Source organism: Tribolium castaneum, chromosome 5 (genome assembly GCF_031307605.1).
Source record: "Tribolium castaneum strain GA2 chromosome 5, icTriCast1.1, whole genome shotgun sequence".
In the NCBI taxonomy this organism is placed as follows: domain Eukaryota; kingdom Metazoa; phylum Arthropoda; class Insecta; order Coleoptera; family Tenebrionidae; genus Tribolium; species Tribolium castaneum.
In genome coordinates this window covers 4,015,947-4,031,543 of record NC_087398.1, presented here as the reverse complement: position 1 = coordinate 4,031,543, position 15,597 = coordinate 4,015,947, and the positions used below count along the sequence as shown (strand labels likewise).

General features: G+C 45.0%; 5 protein-coding genes across 9 annotated transcripts; 4 read left to right on the top strand and 1 right to left on the bottom strand.

Annotated features, from left to right (window-relative positions):
* Positions 1–24: 24 nt before the first annotated feature.
* Positions 25–8,577, top strand: kto (kohtalo). Of its 4 annotated transcripts, none has more exons than XM_008195779.3 (17): positions 25–117; positions 241–925; positions 979–1,518; positions 1,569–1,832; positions 1,878–2,431; positions 2,543–3,320; positions 3,373–3,715; positions 3,964–4,168; positions 4,219–4,329; positions 4,378–4,730; positions 4,833–4,871; positions 5,577–6,564; positions 6,614–6,826; positions 6,873–7,106; positions 7,234–7,549; positions 7,596–7,801; positions 8,000–8,577. In XM_008195779.3, exons 2-17 carry the CDS (start codon positions 376–378, stop codon positions 8,522–8,524), a joined length of 6,219 nt encoding a protein of 2,072 aa, XP_008194001.1. In that variant the 5' UTR covers positions 25–117; positions 241–375; the 3' UTR covers positions 8,525–8,577. The 4 variants fall into 4 exon arrangements, with proteins under 4 accessions (XP_008194001.1, XP_008194000.1, XP_008193999.1 ...); XM_008195778.3 differs by having other exon boundaries at positions 7,213–7,549; positions 7,596–7,795; XM_008195777.3 differs by having other exon boundaries at positions 7,213–7,549.
* A 200-nt stretch (positions 8,578–8,777) lies between these two features.
* On the top strand, positions 8,778–10,750 carry LOC656434 (uncharacterized protein). Its single transcript, XM_962967.4, has 4 exons — positions 8,778–8,969; positions 9,156–9,386; positions 9,433–9,572; positions 9,623–10,750. The coding sequence occupies exons 1-4, from the start codon at positions 8,885–8,887 to the stop codon at positions 10,112–10,114; spliced, it is 948 nt and encodes a 315-aa protein (XP_968060.1). The 5' UTR covers positions 8,778–8,884; the 3' UTR covers positions 10,115–10,750.
* bonsai lies at positions 10,683–11,832 on the bottom strand. The gene has a single exon (XM_963043.4). The coding sequence runs from the start codon at positions 11,645–11,647 to the stop codon at positions 10,838–10,840; it is 810 nt and encodes a 269-aa protein (XP_968136.1). The 5' UTR covers positions 11,648–11,832; the 3' UTR covers positions 10,683–10,837.
* A 29-nt stretch (positions 11,833–11,861) lies between these two features.
* On the top strand, positions 11,862–13,949 carry LysRS (Lysyl-tRNA synthetase). 2 transcript variants are annotated; one of them, XM_963119.4, is made up of 2 exons: positions 11,862–12,043; positions 12,231–13,949. In XM_963119.4, the coding sequence occupies exons 1-2, from the start codon at positions 12,009–12,011 to the stop codon at positions 13,909–13,911; spliced, it is 1,716 nt and encodes a 571-aa protein (XP_968212.1). In that variant the 5' UTR covers positions 11,862–12,008; the 3' UTR covers positions 13,912–13,949. The 2 variants fall into 2 exon arrangements, with proteins under 2 accessions (XP_968212.1, XP_008194003.1); XM_008195781.2 differs by having other exon boundaries at positions 12,037–12,178.
* A 154-nt stretch (positions 13,950–14,103) lies between these two features.
* On the top strand, positions 14,104–15,593 carry LOC656687 (uncharacterized protein). The gene has a single exon (XM_963196.4). The coding sequence runs from the start codon at positions 14,588–14,590 to the stop codon at positions 15,449–15,451; it is 864 nt and encodes a 287-aa protein (XP_968289.1). The 5' UTR covers positions 14,104–14,587; the 3' UTR covers positions 15,452–15,593.
* The last annotated feature ends 4 nt before the right edge of the window (positions 15,594–15,597 follow it).

Sequence of the window (15,597 nt, the reverse complement as noted above, 5' to 3'; positions counted from 1 at the left end):
GATAAAATTAAGCAATTAGCAGGGATTTTTTTATTATCCCTAGAGGTCAAGATGGAGGACACCATCTTCAAAACTTGTGTTGTTGGTGCATAAAAGTGTGTTTATTTCGTCAAAACGGTAATTTATCACTACATTTTTTCCTAATTAAGCTTACATAATGCTTGTTCAATACTTTGTCGTTTTTTTATTTGTCTAAATCGGTGTAAAAACTGAAATATTAGCTCCCATCCTCTCGTTTAGGTGTTGGCACTTTCCCCCGCAATGAAGCCCCCGGGGTCGAGATTTTAATTAAATTGTAGCGATGCGTTACATTGGAGCTGCCTAAAGGCCCCCTTGTCAGTGTTCAAAATAATAGCAATCCCAAATTGTGCCAAAATGTTCAATAGCAGCCTTTTGTACGAAAAACGACCTTTGAAAAAGCCGAAAATCGGCCCTCCGGACGTTTACCCGCAAGAACCGAAGCAAAAAGAAGACGAGTTGACGAGTGTCAACGTTAAACATGGGTTCCTGACAATGACCCACTTAAGCGACGAATTTGGAACGGCCAGAAACTGCAATATTTCGGCAAGCAAAGTCGGGGATTATTTCAATGACATTATCAAACGCAAAGAGGAGTTGAGCATGTTGCCCGATTCCGGCAGGAAGCGGCAACAAATCAACCCCAAAGACAACTTCTGGCCCGCCACAATACGAACAAAAAATGCCATAGAACTCTGGTTTAAGGATCTAGCTGGGAACAAACCATTGATGCACTTGTCGAAAAAAGCGCCCAATTTCAACAAGAAAGAGGAGATTTTTATAATGCTGTGCGAGTATCAGGTGCCTATGATGCGGGCCGCCTGGTTTATCAAGTTGAGTTCGGCTTACACAGTTGCCGTGTCCGAGGCCAAAATCAAAAAACGGCAAATGCCAGACCCGACTACAGGTCTCTATTTTATTACTTGTATTAACTTTACACTTAACTACAATTTCTTGTAGAATGGACCGGAACGATGCTAAAATTCCTCAAAGAACAAATCCTCAAACTGCAAGACTATTACTCCCAAGGTGAAAAGCCCCCTCAAACCCCTTCTCTGACCCAGGCTGCGACCACCGAAACTGAGCAAAAACTCGCAATGCGTCATTGGATTTACTGCACACAGTTGCTCAAATACATGTATGAGGAGGGCCTCATGGACAGGCAAGAAGTCCTGACCTGGATTCTCGAACTTTTGGAAAAAATGAGGTCACAACCGTCCGATGACGGCATTTTGCGCCTTTTGATGCCTTTATGTTTGCAATATTTGGACGAATTCGTCCAATCTGAGTTGTTATCGCGACGTTTGGCGCATTTGTGTTGCAAAAAACTTGGCTACATGTTGAATAACGTCGCGGAAAATAATCTAATCACCTCGCCCCAAAGTGAGACAAAGACGGAGCAAAAAGACAACGAAAAGGAAAAGAAGGATGTGCCGGTGACCAATCCCATGCAAAGCACGCTCATGGAGTACCAAAATTGCCCACATCATCGGGATATTGGTAGGGAAAAAAATTTTTTTACCGATTTATTTTTACAAAATTTATTCTAGTGTTACAGCTGAGCACTGTTATTCAAACTATAACTCTTGAATGCCCGACGGCCCTAGTCTGGTGTGGTACTGGCGTTGGTAGTGTTTGGCACGGGTCTCCCCTAGATTTACTACCAATGGTACCATCGTCACTCCCGATGGCGGCGCGCTGCGACATGAACACCTACCGGAAACAATTGCAATTTGCCGAACATTGCATAAGAGAAAGGAGCAAAAGGGCCGAAGGCCGCTGGTGTACGGAAAAATGGCAAAATTCGTCGGCCGGTAATACAGTTAACTGTAATTAAAATTTTCTAATTTTTTGAGTAGGAACAATCACAAATCGTGTGTTGGCCGCGTTGGACGCCCTCGACCGCCACCGCTTCGACAAAATGGACTCGACCAACTCCCTTGACACTCTCTACACCAAGGTTTTTGGCGGTAACAGTGACCAGGAAAATTCCGTAGTAAAGTTATTATGTGAGTGGGCCGTTTCGCCCGAACGCACAGGTGAACACCGGGCCTTGGCGGTGGCGGCGCTTCTGGACCGCCGCCAGTCCGATTCGGCCACAAACGGGGACCAGGAAACCGCCCCCGGGGACGATAAAGACTCGAATTGTTCCGTACCAGGGGGGCCTCCAATGTTCCAACAACTGTTGATGAAGTTTTTGGATAGTGACGCTCCAGTGCCGGCACCTGATGACTGTCCGCAGAAAAAAACCGCCTTTTCGAATTTAGTTCATCTGTTTGCTGAGTTGATAAGGAGAGACGTTTTCTCACATGATGCCTACATGTGTACGTTGATTTCGAGGGGCGATTTGCTGGGGCCCGAGGAAACCACCGATGTGAGCACAAGCCACCAGTCACATCACACGAAATTAGAGGTGAGTGCGAATTAAAAGCCAATGCATTTTGCTCAAATTTTTTTATTTTATTTTGAGTTCTTATGATCATTATCAGTACAAATGATTTTAAGTCAGTATTTTTAAACTTAGGACCATTCGCACAATATGGATTTTGACGACGCGACAATTGACCACGACTTGGACAAAATCCTGCAGAACATTAAAGAGGACCAACAAAACTCCATGGACGTGCCTGACAGCCCCAAAGAGCACGACCATGGGCACCACCCGCACCAATCGTCCATCGGCCATGTGCCCATGGAGACGGACCACAATGACCATAAAGTCAAGCCTTCACGCCACCTTCTCTACACCACCCATTTCCCCTTGTACCAAGACGACCCATTCTCCCAGCACGATTGCAACCAACGACACGTCCTCCTCTATGGAGTGGGTAAAGTCCGAGACGAGGCGCGACACACAGTTAAGAAAATGTCAAAGGAAATTTGTAAACTTTTCTCGAAGAAATTCAGTATAGACGTGGCCGAAGGCGGCAAAGTTAAGAAACACTCGCGCAATGAATTTAATTTCGAAGCTACCACACAAAAATGTCAAAGTTTGAGCTACTTTGACCAGCATTTGGTCACATGGCAGTGCAGTGTGACTGTTATCGAAATGTTGAATTCTTTCGCCACCGGTAACTCGAATTATCTACCGGTCCAGGAACATGTAGCGTTTCTCTTCGATTTAATGGAGTTGGCGTTAAATATTTACGGTCTGATTGATGTTTGCATCCAGATCTTGAAAGAACTCCCAGAGGTTGAGACCCAATTGTATAATAAAAATTCAGTCCTGACCCGAAACTACACAACTTCTTTGAGTCTCTACGTTGTGGGGGTCTTGCGACGATATCATTGTTGTTTGTTGTGTAAGTTTGCAATTTTCGTGTGAGGGAATGTGGACTAGAGCGGTTGTTTTAGTATCACCGGAACAAACCTCTGCCGTTTTTGAAGGGCTTTGCAAGGTGGTTAAACACGTGAGCAATCCAGGCGATTGTAGTTCGGCTGAACGGTGCATTCTGGCCCACTTGTACGATCTTTACTCGTCTTGTAGTCTTTTAAAATCGAAGCCTCACACCGGGGAACCGTTCGGGAATGCGTACCCAAAGATCCGGCAGGCTTTATACACTGCCTTGCAGCCGACGCCGAGTAGTAATTATGTGTACAACTCAGGTTATATGCAGGAGGTTTTTACCAATCCGAGGCGAGGTGGCCGAATTGAGAGCTCGTGGGCGAGGCCGTTGAACGAAAGCGCAAATAACAGGTGGGTGGTGATGTTTCAATTGTATTTAATTGCAGTCGAGGTACAAAATTAGGAAAAGTCTTAAAACTTGGTAGATAAGTAAAAATTTTTGTTGTTTTATTCGATTTATTTGCACAATTTCATCGATTGCCACAAAATTTTGCCCAGAACTAGATAATTAACTGGTTAGCAGTCGTTTTAGATCAAATGTAAAATTACTTAACGCTTTTGCAAGTGGCCTATCACTGATGATTCTCATTTGTTTTCAGATATTCATTTGTTAGTAATGCGGTTATCTACGTTTGTCGCGAAACAGACAACGAAAGGTTGAACGATTTGGCAATAATGTGTGCCGAAATGACGGCTTGTTGTAACTCATTGGCATCGGAATGGCTGGGTGTTTTATTGGCCCTATGTTGCCCTATTGCCCATCCTGGGTACTACACCGACGTGTTGGCGCAGCTTGACATACAAGTGTGTATTTTTTCATTCAAAAAAGTCCAAACTTTTGATTTTTTTTCTAGGACGTGAGCATACACAACGCTTTGGCCGTTTTTACGTGTATTTTAATCGCGAGACATTGTTTCTCGCTGGAGGATTTCGTAGGCAGGGTTGCTTTACCCAGCCTATTGAAGGTAACCATTTTTTTCTAAAGGAACGTGATTGTAAGGCGTTTTTAAAAGGTGAAAACGTTGGATAATGGGAGTGGCGCTGCCGAGGGCGGCATGCGCCTCACATGCCACCTCCTCCTGCGACTTTTCCGCACAGCTGAGGGCCCCCAGCCTGGCTTGTATTCCGTCGGTTCGCCGCCTTTGACAGCCCCCAGGCCTCCGCTGGGAGTGCGTCTCAGCTGCGACCGTCATTTGCTAGCCGCAGCGCACCGTAATATTCACGTGGGGCCCGTTTTAGCAGTTCTGAAGGCTGTTTTAATCGTTGGGGACGCCACAGCTCGTGAAGGCACCGAACTCAGCATTTCACATATCTTGGGGACCAGTGATTTGATGAGTGGGGGCGATGGTCCGTCCTTAGACCTGGCGTAAGTCTCTCGTTGCGTAGGAGTGCTCACGACGATTGATTTTTGATTTGATTTATTTATTTTTTAACGGGATTTGATTTGAAATTGGTTCTGTTCCGTCAGGGTAGACATGGAGGTCTGCGGCTCCAGGACGGCCCATAGGTTTGTCGATGATTCAATATAGCTTTGCTTTGATTGTGTCACCTGTGCTTGCACACACTCATTTGTTTATTGTGAGATATGGACGCAGTTTTCGCTTACACACGACACCTAATCGGAACGAAAGCGAACCGGAGTTAGGGACTCGGGTTTTGTTTTGTTTCTCTCATTTCCGACAGTTTTTTTTCTTTGATTTTGGAAATGAGGAATTGAGTGATTTTATTTGGGGGAGCCATAGACTTTATCTTTGTCAATTCGGGAAAAAAATCATCACCATCATGGCTGCATTGCTAACTAGAGGGTGTGCTAGTCGATATTTGTGTAGAAAATGCATGATAACCTTTAGCTTTAAAGCATGCAGTCATTTCTGACCCGTGACTTGACCGAATCGAAACGTAGAGGGCGCACTTGTGGGAAACTGGAAAATTTTCCAGAGAATTTTATGAAAAAACTACTTGGCGCAAAAATAAAGTGCATGGCCCGTTTCTAAAATGGGAATTAGTTACTTCGCTTCATACCGGTGTGTACCGAGTGAACTAACAAATGAATTAGATTTTTTAGCTCATTTGGTACTATTATTTCTCCCTTGTTTTGTAAATAACGCATAGACCACCTTTCCGGAGTATTCAATGTTTTGTGATAATAATATTCTCGTCTAATAACGTTAATTTATTTAGTTAGTAACAATTTTTTCATTTTTGACGACAGACAATCAAGCACCGGTAACGCCGAAAGCACGGCCTCCTTATCAGCCTTCGCCTGTCACGTATTGCGTGAAATTTGCTCCCAACAGTGGGTCCTGGAGCGCTGTCTCTCCCATCCGGAGGAACTTTGCGACTCTGATAATCTCCTAGACCCGCTTTTGTCGCATTCGCAAGCTCAAAGACTGCTTCATATGATCTGTTACCCCGATGCTGGGACCAGTATCGAAGAATTGGATCAGAAAAGTATGATAAGTCGGATTTTAGAAAATTTGGAACAGTGGACATTGCGTATGTCGTGGCTCGACTTGCAATTAATGTTCCGACAGTTCACTCCCAACTCTCAGGAGTTGTCTCAATGGCTGGATACGGTAGCTAAAGCCGCTATTGACGTGTTCCAATTAAACTCGTCTTCGTCGAATTCGCCCAAATCCGACGAGAAAAAACCGGAAATTAAAAATCGGGCGCAGAATTCCATTTGGTTGGTGGCGCCTCTCGTGTCGAAACTGCCAAGTGCGGTTCAAGGTCGGGTCCTTAAAGTGGCCGGTCAGGTGCTTGAAAGTGGGGGTTGGTGCAAGGAAACTAAGAGTAAAGGACGTGGAGGGAGTGATAGTCAGAGTCTTTTGAGTCATCAGCCCTTCCTGACTTTGGTTCTGACCTGTTTGAAGGGTCAGGAGGAGGGCCAAAGGGAAGGTCTCTTGTCCAGTCTCCACCAGCAGTTATCACAGTTGGTGCAGCTGGCACGTGACGGCAATTTGCAAGACATTTGCAACAATGAACGCACCCTTGATGGGTTACAATTGCGCTTTGCGCTGGTAGGTGGCGTGTTTGAGGCGTTCCAGAGGAACCCATCAGCGACCACCGATTGGGCGTTGCTTTTGGTACAGTTGGTAACCAATGGATTGATTGATTTGCACACGCATAGCGAGTTGTTTACCACTGTTATCGACATGTTGGCAACATTGATTCATTCGGCGCTGGCGACTGATAGTCAGGTGTTACAACCGATTTGGTTTTCAATTCGTTACCGACTGATTGTTTCAGGATGAGGGCCGGAAAATGTATCAGAATTTGATGAAAAAATTGAAAAAGGAAGTGGGTGAGAGACATAACGCCTCGTTACAACATGTGAGACAACTGCTTCCGTTACCGCGGAGCGTAACCGAAATAATTGCGGTTGAACCGATCGGTTGGGTCACCGATGGCAAAGGGAATAAGATCAGTTTCGACAGTTTGGATAAGAAACACGGTTTTCAGGTCAGCAATTTAATTATTTTTATGGTGGTATTAATGGTGAGATTAGGTGACTGATAAGCAACGCGTGAGCAGTTGGGACATCCTCGAGGGTATGAAAAACCCAGCCCCCTTGTTCTGGGCCTGGTTCGGGGCAGTCCGCCTTGAACGCAAGCCCCTGACCGGGGAAGACAACCATCGCCTCCTCAAATACCACACTCACAACCTCCAGCGGCCCCCATCGCACTACTTGGACCCTCCGCCACTCCCACCAGAGGATTTGGAGCCCGTCCCCGACAAGCCGGTAATGTTCCCTCCATTTTATTCCTGTGTCTCTCGAGCCCCCTAGAGCGGTCCTTGAGCCCCAAAGTGTCTTAGATGTGTAGATTTGTGTACTGTGTAACCTCCAGCTAAAGGACTGTGACCTGAAGGCGGACACTCCCTCCTCGGTGGACCAGAGCCCAGCTGCGATGGGCAAAGGCCGTGGTAAAGGTCAGCGACGTCCCCGCAAACCCAAAACCGTCCCAGGACAACTTCCCGTCAATCCCATGGGCATGAACCAGCCCCAGATGGGTCAAGGACAAATGCCCATGCAAGTGCCCGGACCCAACCCACAAATGCACAATATGGGCGGCTACGGACAGGGGCCCATGCCGCAGCAAGGCCAACAGTATGGTAATAACCAACAGCAATGGTACAACCAACAACAGCAACAGCAGGGCTATTACCCGCCTCAAATGGCCAACGGTGAGGCAGTTTTGAGGATTGACGAGTGTTTACTGTTTGTTTACAGTTAACCGCTTCGAAAGGCCGCAGATTAATCAATCCAAGCAAGCGCTTTCTAATTTGCTGCGTTCGCGGCATCCCCTGAACATGGGGCCCACTGCACAAACCCCGCAAGGGCCGGGGCCCCAAGCTAACTACGGGCCCATGAGGAGCTTCCCGAGACAGCCAATGCGGCAACAACACCCAGGGGCGATCCAGCAGAACCAGGTAAAGGTCCGTTATTCAAATATTATACTAGTGGTGCCAATTAGTGTTTTGTTACGTTGGCAACTATTTGTTTTGAAATCAAGTCGCCACTTTAATAGAGTGTCAAATAATTTTTCTCCAAACAAATCAAATTTTTGTGCTAAAATGGATTCAGTTTGTGTTTTGCATTAGAATTGGCTTTAATTTGATTGAATTCAATTCCAGAACATGTTCCCGCAGCAGTACGGCTCCATGCAAGCCGGCATGAACCAGCTGTATGGCAACTACGGGGGCACACCCAACACCATGATGCCCAACAACATGCAGGCGAGTCAGCAGATGATGCAGGGCTCGCAGCCGAACATGTTCGCCGGTCAGCAGCAAGGGTTCGGGCAGCCGAGGCCCCCACAGCCCGACTATCGCGGCATGGCCCAAAACCCCCGGGCTCAGTACATGCAACAAGCGCCAAACGTGACAATGAACGCCAATATGAACACGATGGGCGGGATGGGGGGCCAAGGGGGCCCAGCACCGCCCTACTCGAGACAAACCCCGCAAGGGATGCAACAAGGGGTGCAGCAACCCAACCAGTTCCAGCAACAGAGGATGAGACAGCAGATGATGGCCATGCAACAACAACAGCAACAACAAGGGGGGCCACAAGGAAATACGTCCTCGTTAGTGGCGCATTTGCAGAGGCAGATGAATCCTAACCCGTACCAGCATCAGCCCCCACCGTATAATATGTAAGAGTGAAAGTCGTGTGTGTTGTGAAGTGTGTAAATAAATTTATTTACAAGAAATTGTGTTTTTTGTTAATAAATAATTTGAACCCCTGCTTGTGTTTTTGTTACGCCACTGATAATCTTGCGCATCGCAGGTGCCGGGTTCCAATCGCCCAGCACAAAGTTAGTCCTTGTTTTAATTAACTTGTGGCGGAGATTTGTCTGGTCCGCTGCACTATTATGAAAATGATAAAGAGTGCTGCCAACCTGAAATTAATTTATGCACAACTGTCATTTTTAGTGTGAAATTTAACCGGGCGTCAGTGATGGCTGTCTCCTATTAATAAACAATTTTCCTTAAAATTTCCATTAATTTAACGTGAAAATGCCCCGCGTTAAAGCCTCCCCGAAAAAATGCATCAAGTCCAACCTGCAACAGCCGACAAATTCGTGGGTTTTCCTCCTCAAAGGTAAAAAATAATGCGATTTTTCCCAGCGGTTGTTTTGTTCTCTTTGTATTTTTTCCGGATTTGCTTTTTTGTTTTGTTTGTGTCGGCGTAAAAACTCGATATTGACGAATTGGGAACGGCGAGTCTCGCGGGGACTTTCAGTCAGGATTTTTGTGTAAGAGGTTTGTTTACATTTTTCGTGTTTAGGTGAAGCGCTGGAACTCAGCGAGCAGTACACGGGCACCGGCACCCCCGACATTGTCACCCTGAGACACCCCAACACGGGCGAGTCTGCCGTGTTCCTATTCTCACCCGCCAACAATTCAGTACAGGAAATTTTGACGTACAATGAGGCGAAAAGGTCGTGGTTTATTGATGAGACGGTTAAAAGCGATGGGAAAATGCATCTATCGACCCCCATAGACCCCATTTTCTTAGGTGGGTGACCAATCACCCAAACAATAATTAATAAAATTAATTCTAGTGTTACCATACTTGAGGAAATATTGCAGCAGCCAAGCGATACCTTTAGACCAACTTTTGCGAGACGAAGAGTTCCCAGAGACTGAACGATTGCTAAAATCCAGCGGTCTCAAGTATTTAAATATGATAGCCGATAGAAAAGTGAGTCACGCCAATTTGCCGTGTTTTTTGTGACAAAATAATTTTGTTAGGGTGACGAAGAGCTTAACGCTTTCAAATACAACGAAGAAAAAACCCTCTCGTGGCTGAAGAAGAAGACCGAACGCGTGGCTGAAATCCTCAAACAGAAGAATATTCACGTGGGTTCAGGCGCCGTCTCTGCCACGTTTGTAAAGTCCTCAAAATCCGAGTCTTCCGATTCGGACTCGCATTTGCGATACGCCCACGGGATCGTGTCCGAGTATTTAATGGACGACCTTAGTCAAAAACTCCTCAAATACCTGAATTTGCCTGACGACCCCCAGTTCAATTTGAAACGAAAAAGCACAAACCCGCTGTCGCCCAACGAAGCGAAAAAAACGAAAATCGAGGAGGAGAACAAGAGTAGCACTTCCAACGTCCTCGACTTGAGCAAACCTGAGCCAAAGTCGGCGAAGTCTGCGGCAGCCAGCGCCAAGGACAAGGCCCGAGCCAAGGCAGCGAGCGGCAGTAAGACTATAAGTTCCTTCTTTAAGAAGACTTAGAGGTGAGACGCTTAGGTCAATAGTATAAGTTTGCTTGTTTGATCGCGGACAAGGTTGTTACATTTAGGATTAAATTAGGTACTAATTGCTCATCTCCATTTCGATACTTGTGTACAGTTGAATCAAAACTTGTCCGGACGTAAAGTGAAACGAATGGCCTTTTTCAAATGGAATTTCTCTCGTTTCAAACGAGCCTAAATTGCAGGATTTGGTCCGCCCCAGTGTCTCTTTTGGTTTGGGCTAGTTTGTTGTTAGTTCTTCCGTTGCGTGTCAGTATTAATTTATTTGTGATAGTTTCAGTTTCTTGTACATATTATTGCATTGGGTGCAATACTTTCTGTTTAGATATTTTCACATTGAAAAATTTCGTTTCTCTTCCGATTTGCTGTGCAAATTATCGTCACGTTTTTACGCAAAAGAAAAACTCCAAAAATTTGTTCCTAAGGTCACGAAACAATGACTGATTCTCTTATAGCGAATAGTAAGTGTTAGAGTTCAATGTACGGTGAAGCAATTTCTGATTAGTTCTTAGATGGCAATACAAAAACCATGATCAATAATAGGTAGATACGTGTAATAAACATTTTATTTTTTTAAGTATTTTCACTCGTATGTATGTCAAGTTTCTAGATTAGAGATTTTTATTGTTGCATTTCGTCGTTATGTGTACGTGATACATGTATTTAACGGAAAACGAAAAAATGTTTGAAAAAAACACTGGTTTCACTCTTCTTCACTCTTACGTTGCTCCTCCAATTCCTTGAGTTGCTTCCTCACTGCTTCAACCTCCTCGTCTGTGACAGTGACTTCAACCCCACACTCACGTTGCTCGTTCCTGATAAACTCAAGAGCCCTGATTTTCTCCTGCAAAAAGACAGGCTGTTCGTTCTGCAACAGCTGCTTGTACTCGTCAAGCCGCCGTTGCCTAATATCCTCGCAGTAGTTATTCGTCAACTTCCGTAACGACTCCTTCCGGGTGATCCAATGGAAGTGATCAGGGGGCGGCTTATACACAATTTTTAGCGCTTCCAGCAACCACTCAAACCGCTTGTAATCCCACCGTCGCAAATACTTCAATTTCTTCTTCCTCCTATCGATCATCTCCTTTAAAACAACCTTCATGACCTTATTCCTCGGAAATTTCTCCATCAAGTCCTGGTACGCCCTGATGATGGCCGTCCATCTGGCGATTTGCACTTCAACAGAACCCGTATCGAACTCGTGCCTCTTCACGAGTTGCTTCATTTCATAGCCGTACACTTGAGTCAATTTCCTGCGAGGGGCGTATTCTAACGAAAACAATTTTTTCACGGTTTCGTCGGCCGTTTCCAATTCTTTGGAGCCACGGAAGGGAAGCTGGGGCTGTGACAAGTCGATTTTCATCATTGCTTCCAGGTCACCACTTTTCTCCGGCTTGATACACGGGATTTTCTCCGGGCGGACCCATTTGATTTTTAAATCGCTCTTGAAGGCGTACGTGCGGGCCGACTTTAAAGTCAAGGCCCCCAAACGAACTGACGTTAGCACGTTCATCGCGAAAAGGGGGCTATCATTAACGATAACTAAATCTAAGGTTATGTGGCACTGGAGTAACTCCGGAGTAGCTCCAAGAACCACCAACTTGACGACGTGAAAATTGCGTGATAAGAAAATTGATTCGAGACGGTTTTTGCGCCAAGTTAAGTTTTTCTGATAAATGGGTCGTTTTCTGCCAATTGTGTGTCTTAAACTGGGGGTGAAACATAAATTTTGTGTTTAAATTTTGCACCGAATTTTCGTGTAATGTTGGCGTGACTGTGCGTTTGCGCAAAGGTGGCCATTTTTTGTCATTGTTTTTTCACACGTGAACGTGGTTGGTGAGGTTAATTAGACAAAGTGGTGTTAAAAAGTGATAATGGCTGATGTAACCGATGAGAAACTATCAAAGAAGTAAGTCGATTACAATTTTCCAACATTGAGTTGTTTTTTCCCGTTCTTTTATACACATTGGAATTGCACTATGTTGCAAACTTTCTCTGTACTTTTTCGTCCAAGATTTTCGAAATTCTCTCAGTTGACTAGAAGGTACGTTCCGGGCCCAAACCCCGCACTAATAAACGTTATTTTCGCTTTATAGCGAGCTGAAACGTCGCTTAAAAGCCGAACAAAAAGCCAAAGAAAAGGCTGAGAAGGTGGCTCAACAGCCGGTCGAAACCAAACCCAAAGTAAAGAAAGAGTCGGAGGAGGACATCAGTCCGAATGAGTACTTCAAGCTGCGCACCCAAACGGTGGCAAATCTTAAATCGCTGGGGGGCGACAACCACCCGTACCCCCACAAATTTAACGTGTCGATATCCTTGCAGGATTTCATCGAGAAATACTCGGGTCTCAAGGATGGGGAAGTGGTCGAGAAGGATAAATTAAGTGTTGCGGGACGCGTCCACGCAATTCGGGAGTCAGGGGCTAAGTTGATTTTCTACGACTTGAGGGGCGAAGGCACCAAGTTGCAAGTGATGGCAACGGCGCGGAATTACGGTGACGAGGCGAAGTTTGCCGAAGATACGGGAAAAATCCGTCGGGGGGATATCATCGGTGTTGAGGGCGTTCCCACAAAGACGAAAAAAGGAGAGTTGTCAGTGATGCCAACCAAAATCAAGCTGCTGTCTCCGTGTTTGCACATGTTGCCACATTTGCATTACGGGCTTAAGGATAAGGAGACTCGGTTCAGGCAGCGGTATCTCGATTTGATTTTGAATAGTCGGGTCAGGGAAATTTTCGAAATTCGGGCCAAAATTATTTCGTACACGCGCCGGTTTTTCGACGAATTGGGGTTCTTGGAGGTTGAGACGCCAATGATGAATATGATTGCAGGCGGGGCGACTGCCAAGCCTTTTATAACGCATCATAACGAGCTCAATATGGATTTGTTTATGAGGGTGGCCCCCGAATTGTATCTCAAAATGTTGGTAGTGGGGGGCCTGGACCGTGTTTATGAAATCGGGCGTTTGTTTCGGAACGAAGGAATCGATCTGACGCACAATCCCGAATTCACGTCGTGCGAATTTTACATGGCTTATGCCGATTATCATGATTTGATTGCAATCACTGAAGCCCTTATCTCCGGAATGGTGAAGAGCATCCACGGGAGTTATAAAATCAAGTATCATCCAGAAGGTCCCGAGGGAGAGGAGGTCGAAGTTGATTTCACTCCACCGTTCAAGCGAATCCCCATGATTGCAACTCTGGAGGAGATCCTCAAAGTGAAATTCCCGTCAGCTGAGAATTTGGGTTCCGATTCAACGAACAAGTTTTTGAGTGATCTTTGTACAGCGCATAATATCGAGTGTCCTCCGCCGAGGACCAGTGCGAGATTGCTGGATAAGTTGGTTGGGGAGTTTATTGAAGAACAGTGTGTTAATCCAACTTTTATCACCGAACATCCGCAAATTATGAGCCCGCTTGCAAAGTGGCACAGGTCCGTGCCGGGTTTGACCGAACGTTTCGAGTTGTTTGTGATGAAAAAGGAAATTTGTAATGCTTACACTGAACTAAATGATCCGATGGTGCAAAGACAGCGGTTTGAAGAGCAAGCAAAAGACAAGGCTGCCGGTGACGATGAGGCGCAATTAATTGATGAAAATTTCTGTACGGCACTGGAGTATGGTTTGCCCCCGACGGGAGGCTGGGGCATGGGGATCGACCGATTGACCATGTTCTTGACCGATAATAACAACATCAAGGAGGTTTTGTTGTTCCCAGCGATGAAACCTGACGACCCCAATAGGAATAGAGAGGAGGAGGAGAAAGAAAATGTGTAATTTTATTATTTATTGCTGAATAAAAACATGAAACTGGAGTGTTTTTATTTTTTGTTTGAATCTTGCGGCTTCGGAATTTTGACATGTGACACACGATGAAGTTTAAACGGGCTTTAACCCATGTTCATTATTTTAAAATAATTGTTTAAAATGTTAAAACTGTCACAGTTTAACTACGCCTTATTCAAAAAGTTCAACTCTGTGGGCAAAAAATTGGGCCAGGAATTTAATTATGCTGTTCCGGTTTCGGAAGCTGTGTGAAGGTGTCGACTGTAAAAAATCATGTTCAGAAGAACACCCCTTGGGACCTTAACGAATTTTTAAAGATTCTTTAAAATTCCCCGATTTCGCAAACTTTATCTCTATTCATTATTTTCACTATTTTCCTCATTTCCTGCAATAACTGATTCGCCCTTTGGGGGCCATTCTGAATACTGTTTCCACATTTTTTTTCAGAGTATCCTTACATTTGATTGTTATGTATACACTCACAACTTCTTTATGAGAAACAGCTTCCAAGGCATTCATAAAAACATTTTTTATTGCATTCCATTCGTAAGAAAGTGAGGTTAAAAATTTGACAACTTGCTATCTTCACCGATATCTCCCCTGACAGTTCTAACCTCAAAATCGTTTCCATTTTTCCGGCTGGATTTTCTCCGATTTTTCACTTAAAATGGAGGTGGAAATGAGCGAAGAAGAGCTCCTCAAGAAACACAAGCAGGAACGCAAAGACCTCCAGGCGAAAATCCAGTCGTTGAAAAAAAGTGTGACAAAAGGCGATAAAAAGAAGAAAAAAGAAGTGACTGAAGAAATCGCCCGCCTTGAGCAGGAACTTGAAACTAAACACTCCTCCGAACTTGGATCATTAAAACCAGTCACTGAGGAACAAATCCCTGAAGATTCGGAGACTGCTGATGATCCCGAAGCACCCAATGAAGACAATCAACCGGTTCGAGTGTCGCGAGCCGGTCGCCGACGCAATAAAAAGGCTCAAGAGGAACGTGAACGTGAGAAACGCATTCAGGAGCAAGCCGAGAAGAATAAAGAGGGGCCCAGAATGACGGAAATGAACGCGATTAAAGAAGTTTTGGCCAAAATGGGGCTACAGTTGTTTAATATTCCTGCCGATGGGAATTGTCTATATTGTGCGGTCAATCATCAGTTGGTCTCGACGGGGAGGGAAGCTTACACCGTGCCGAAATTACGCAAATTAACAGCAGAGTTTATGAAAGAGAATAAAGAAGAGTTTTTGCCTTTTATGTATAATGAGTCGGATGAAACAGTTAGTGAAGAGTATTTTGAATCGTATTGCAAGGAAGTGGCCACGACCAAGCTATGGGGGGGCCAACTGGAACTCAGGGCGTTATCTAATGTTTTAAAGTGCCCCATCAAGGTTATACAAGCAAATGGGCCCCCAACGTTACAGGGGGAGAATTTCGAGGGGCCGGAGTTAATTTTAGCCTACCACAGACATTTATACCGGTTAGGTGAACACTACAATTCCACTATTGTGCTGAAAGATGAAGAAGAAAAATAAAACACTGCCAAACGTAAGAAGCCAGGTTTTTAATTATAATAAGCGCCAAAATGGTACGAACAGGCGTAAAAAGGATTAACAGCTGTAAAGTGAAACTTTTGTAATGACGAAGGATTATTATAAATGATTTTTAAACAATTAATTGG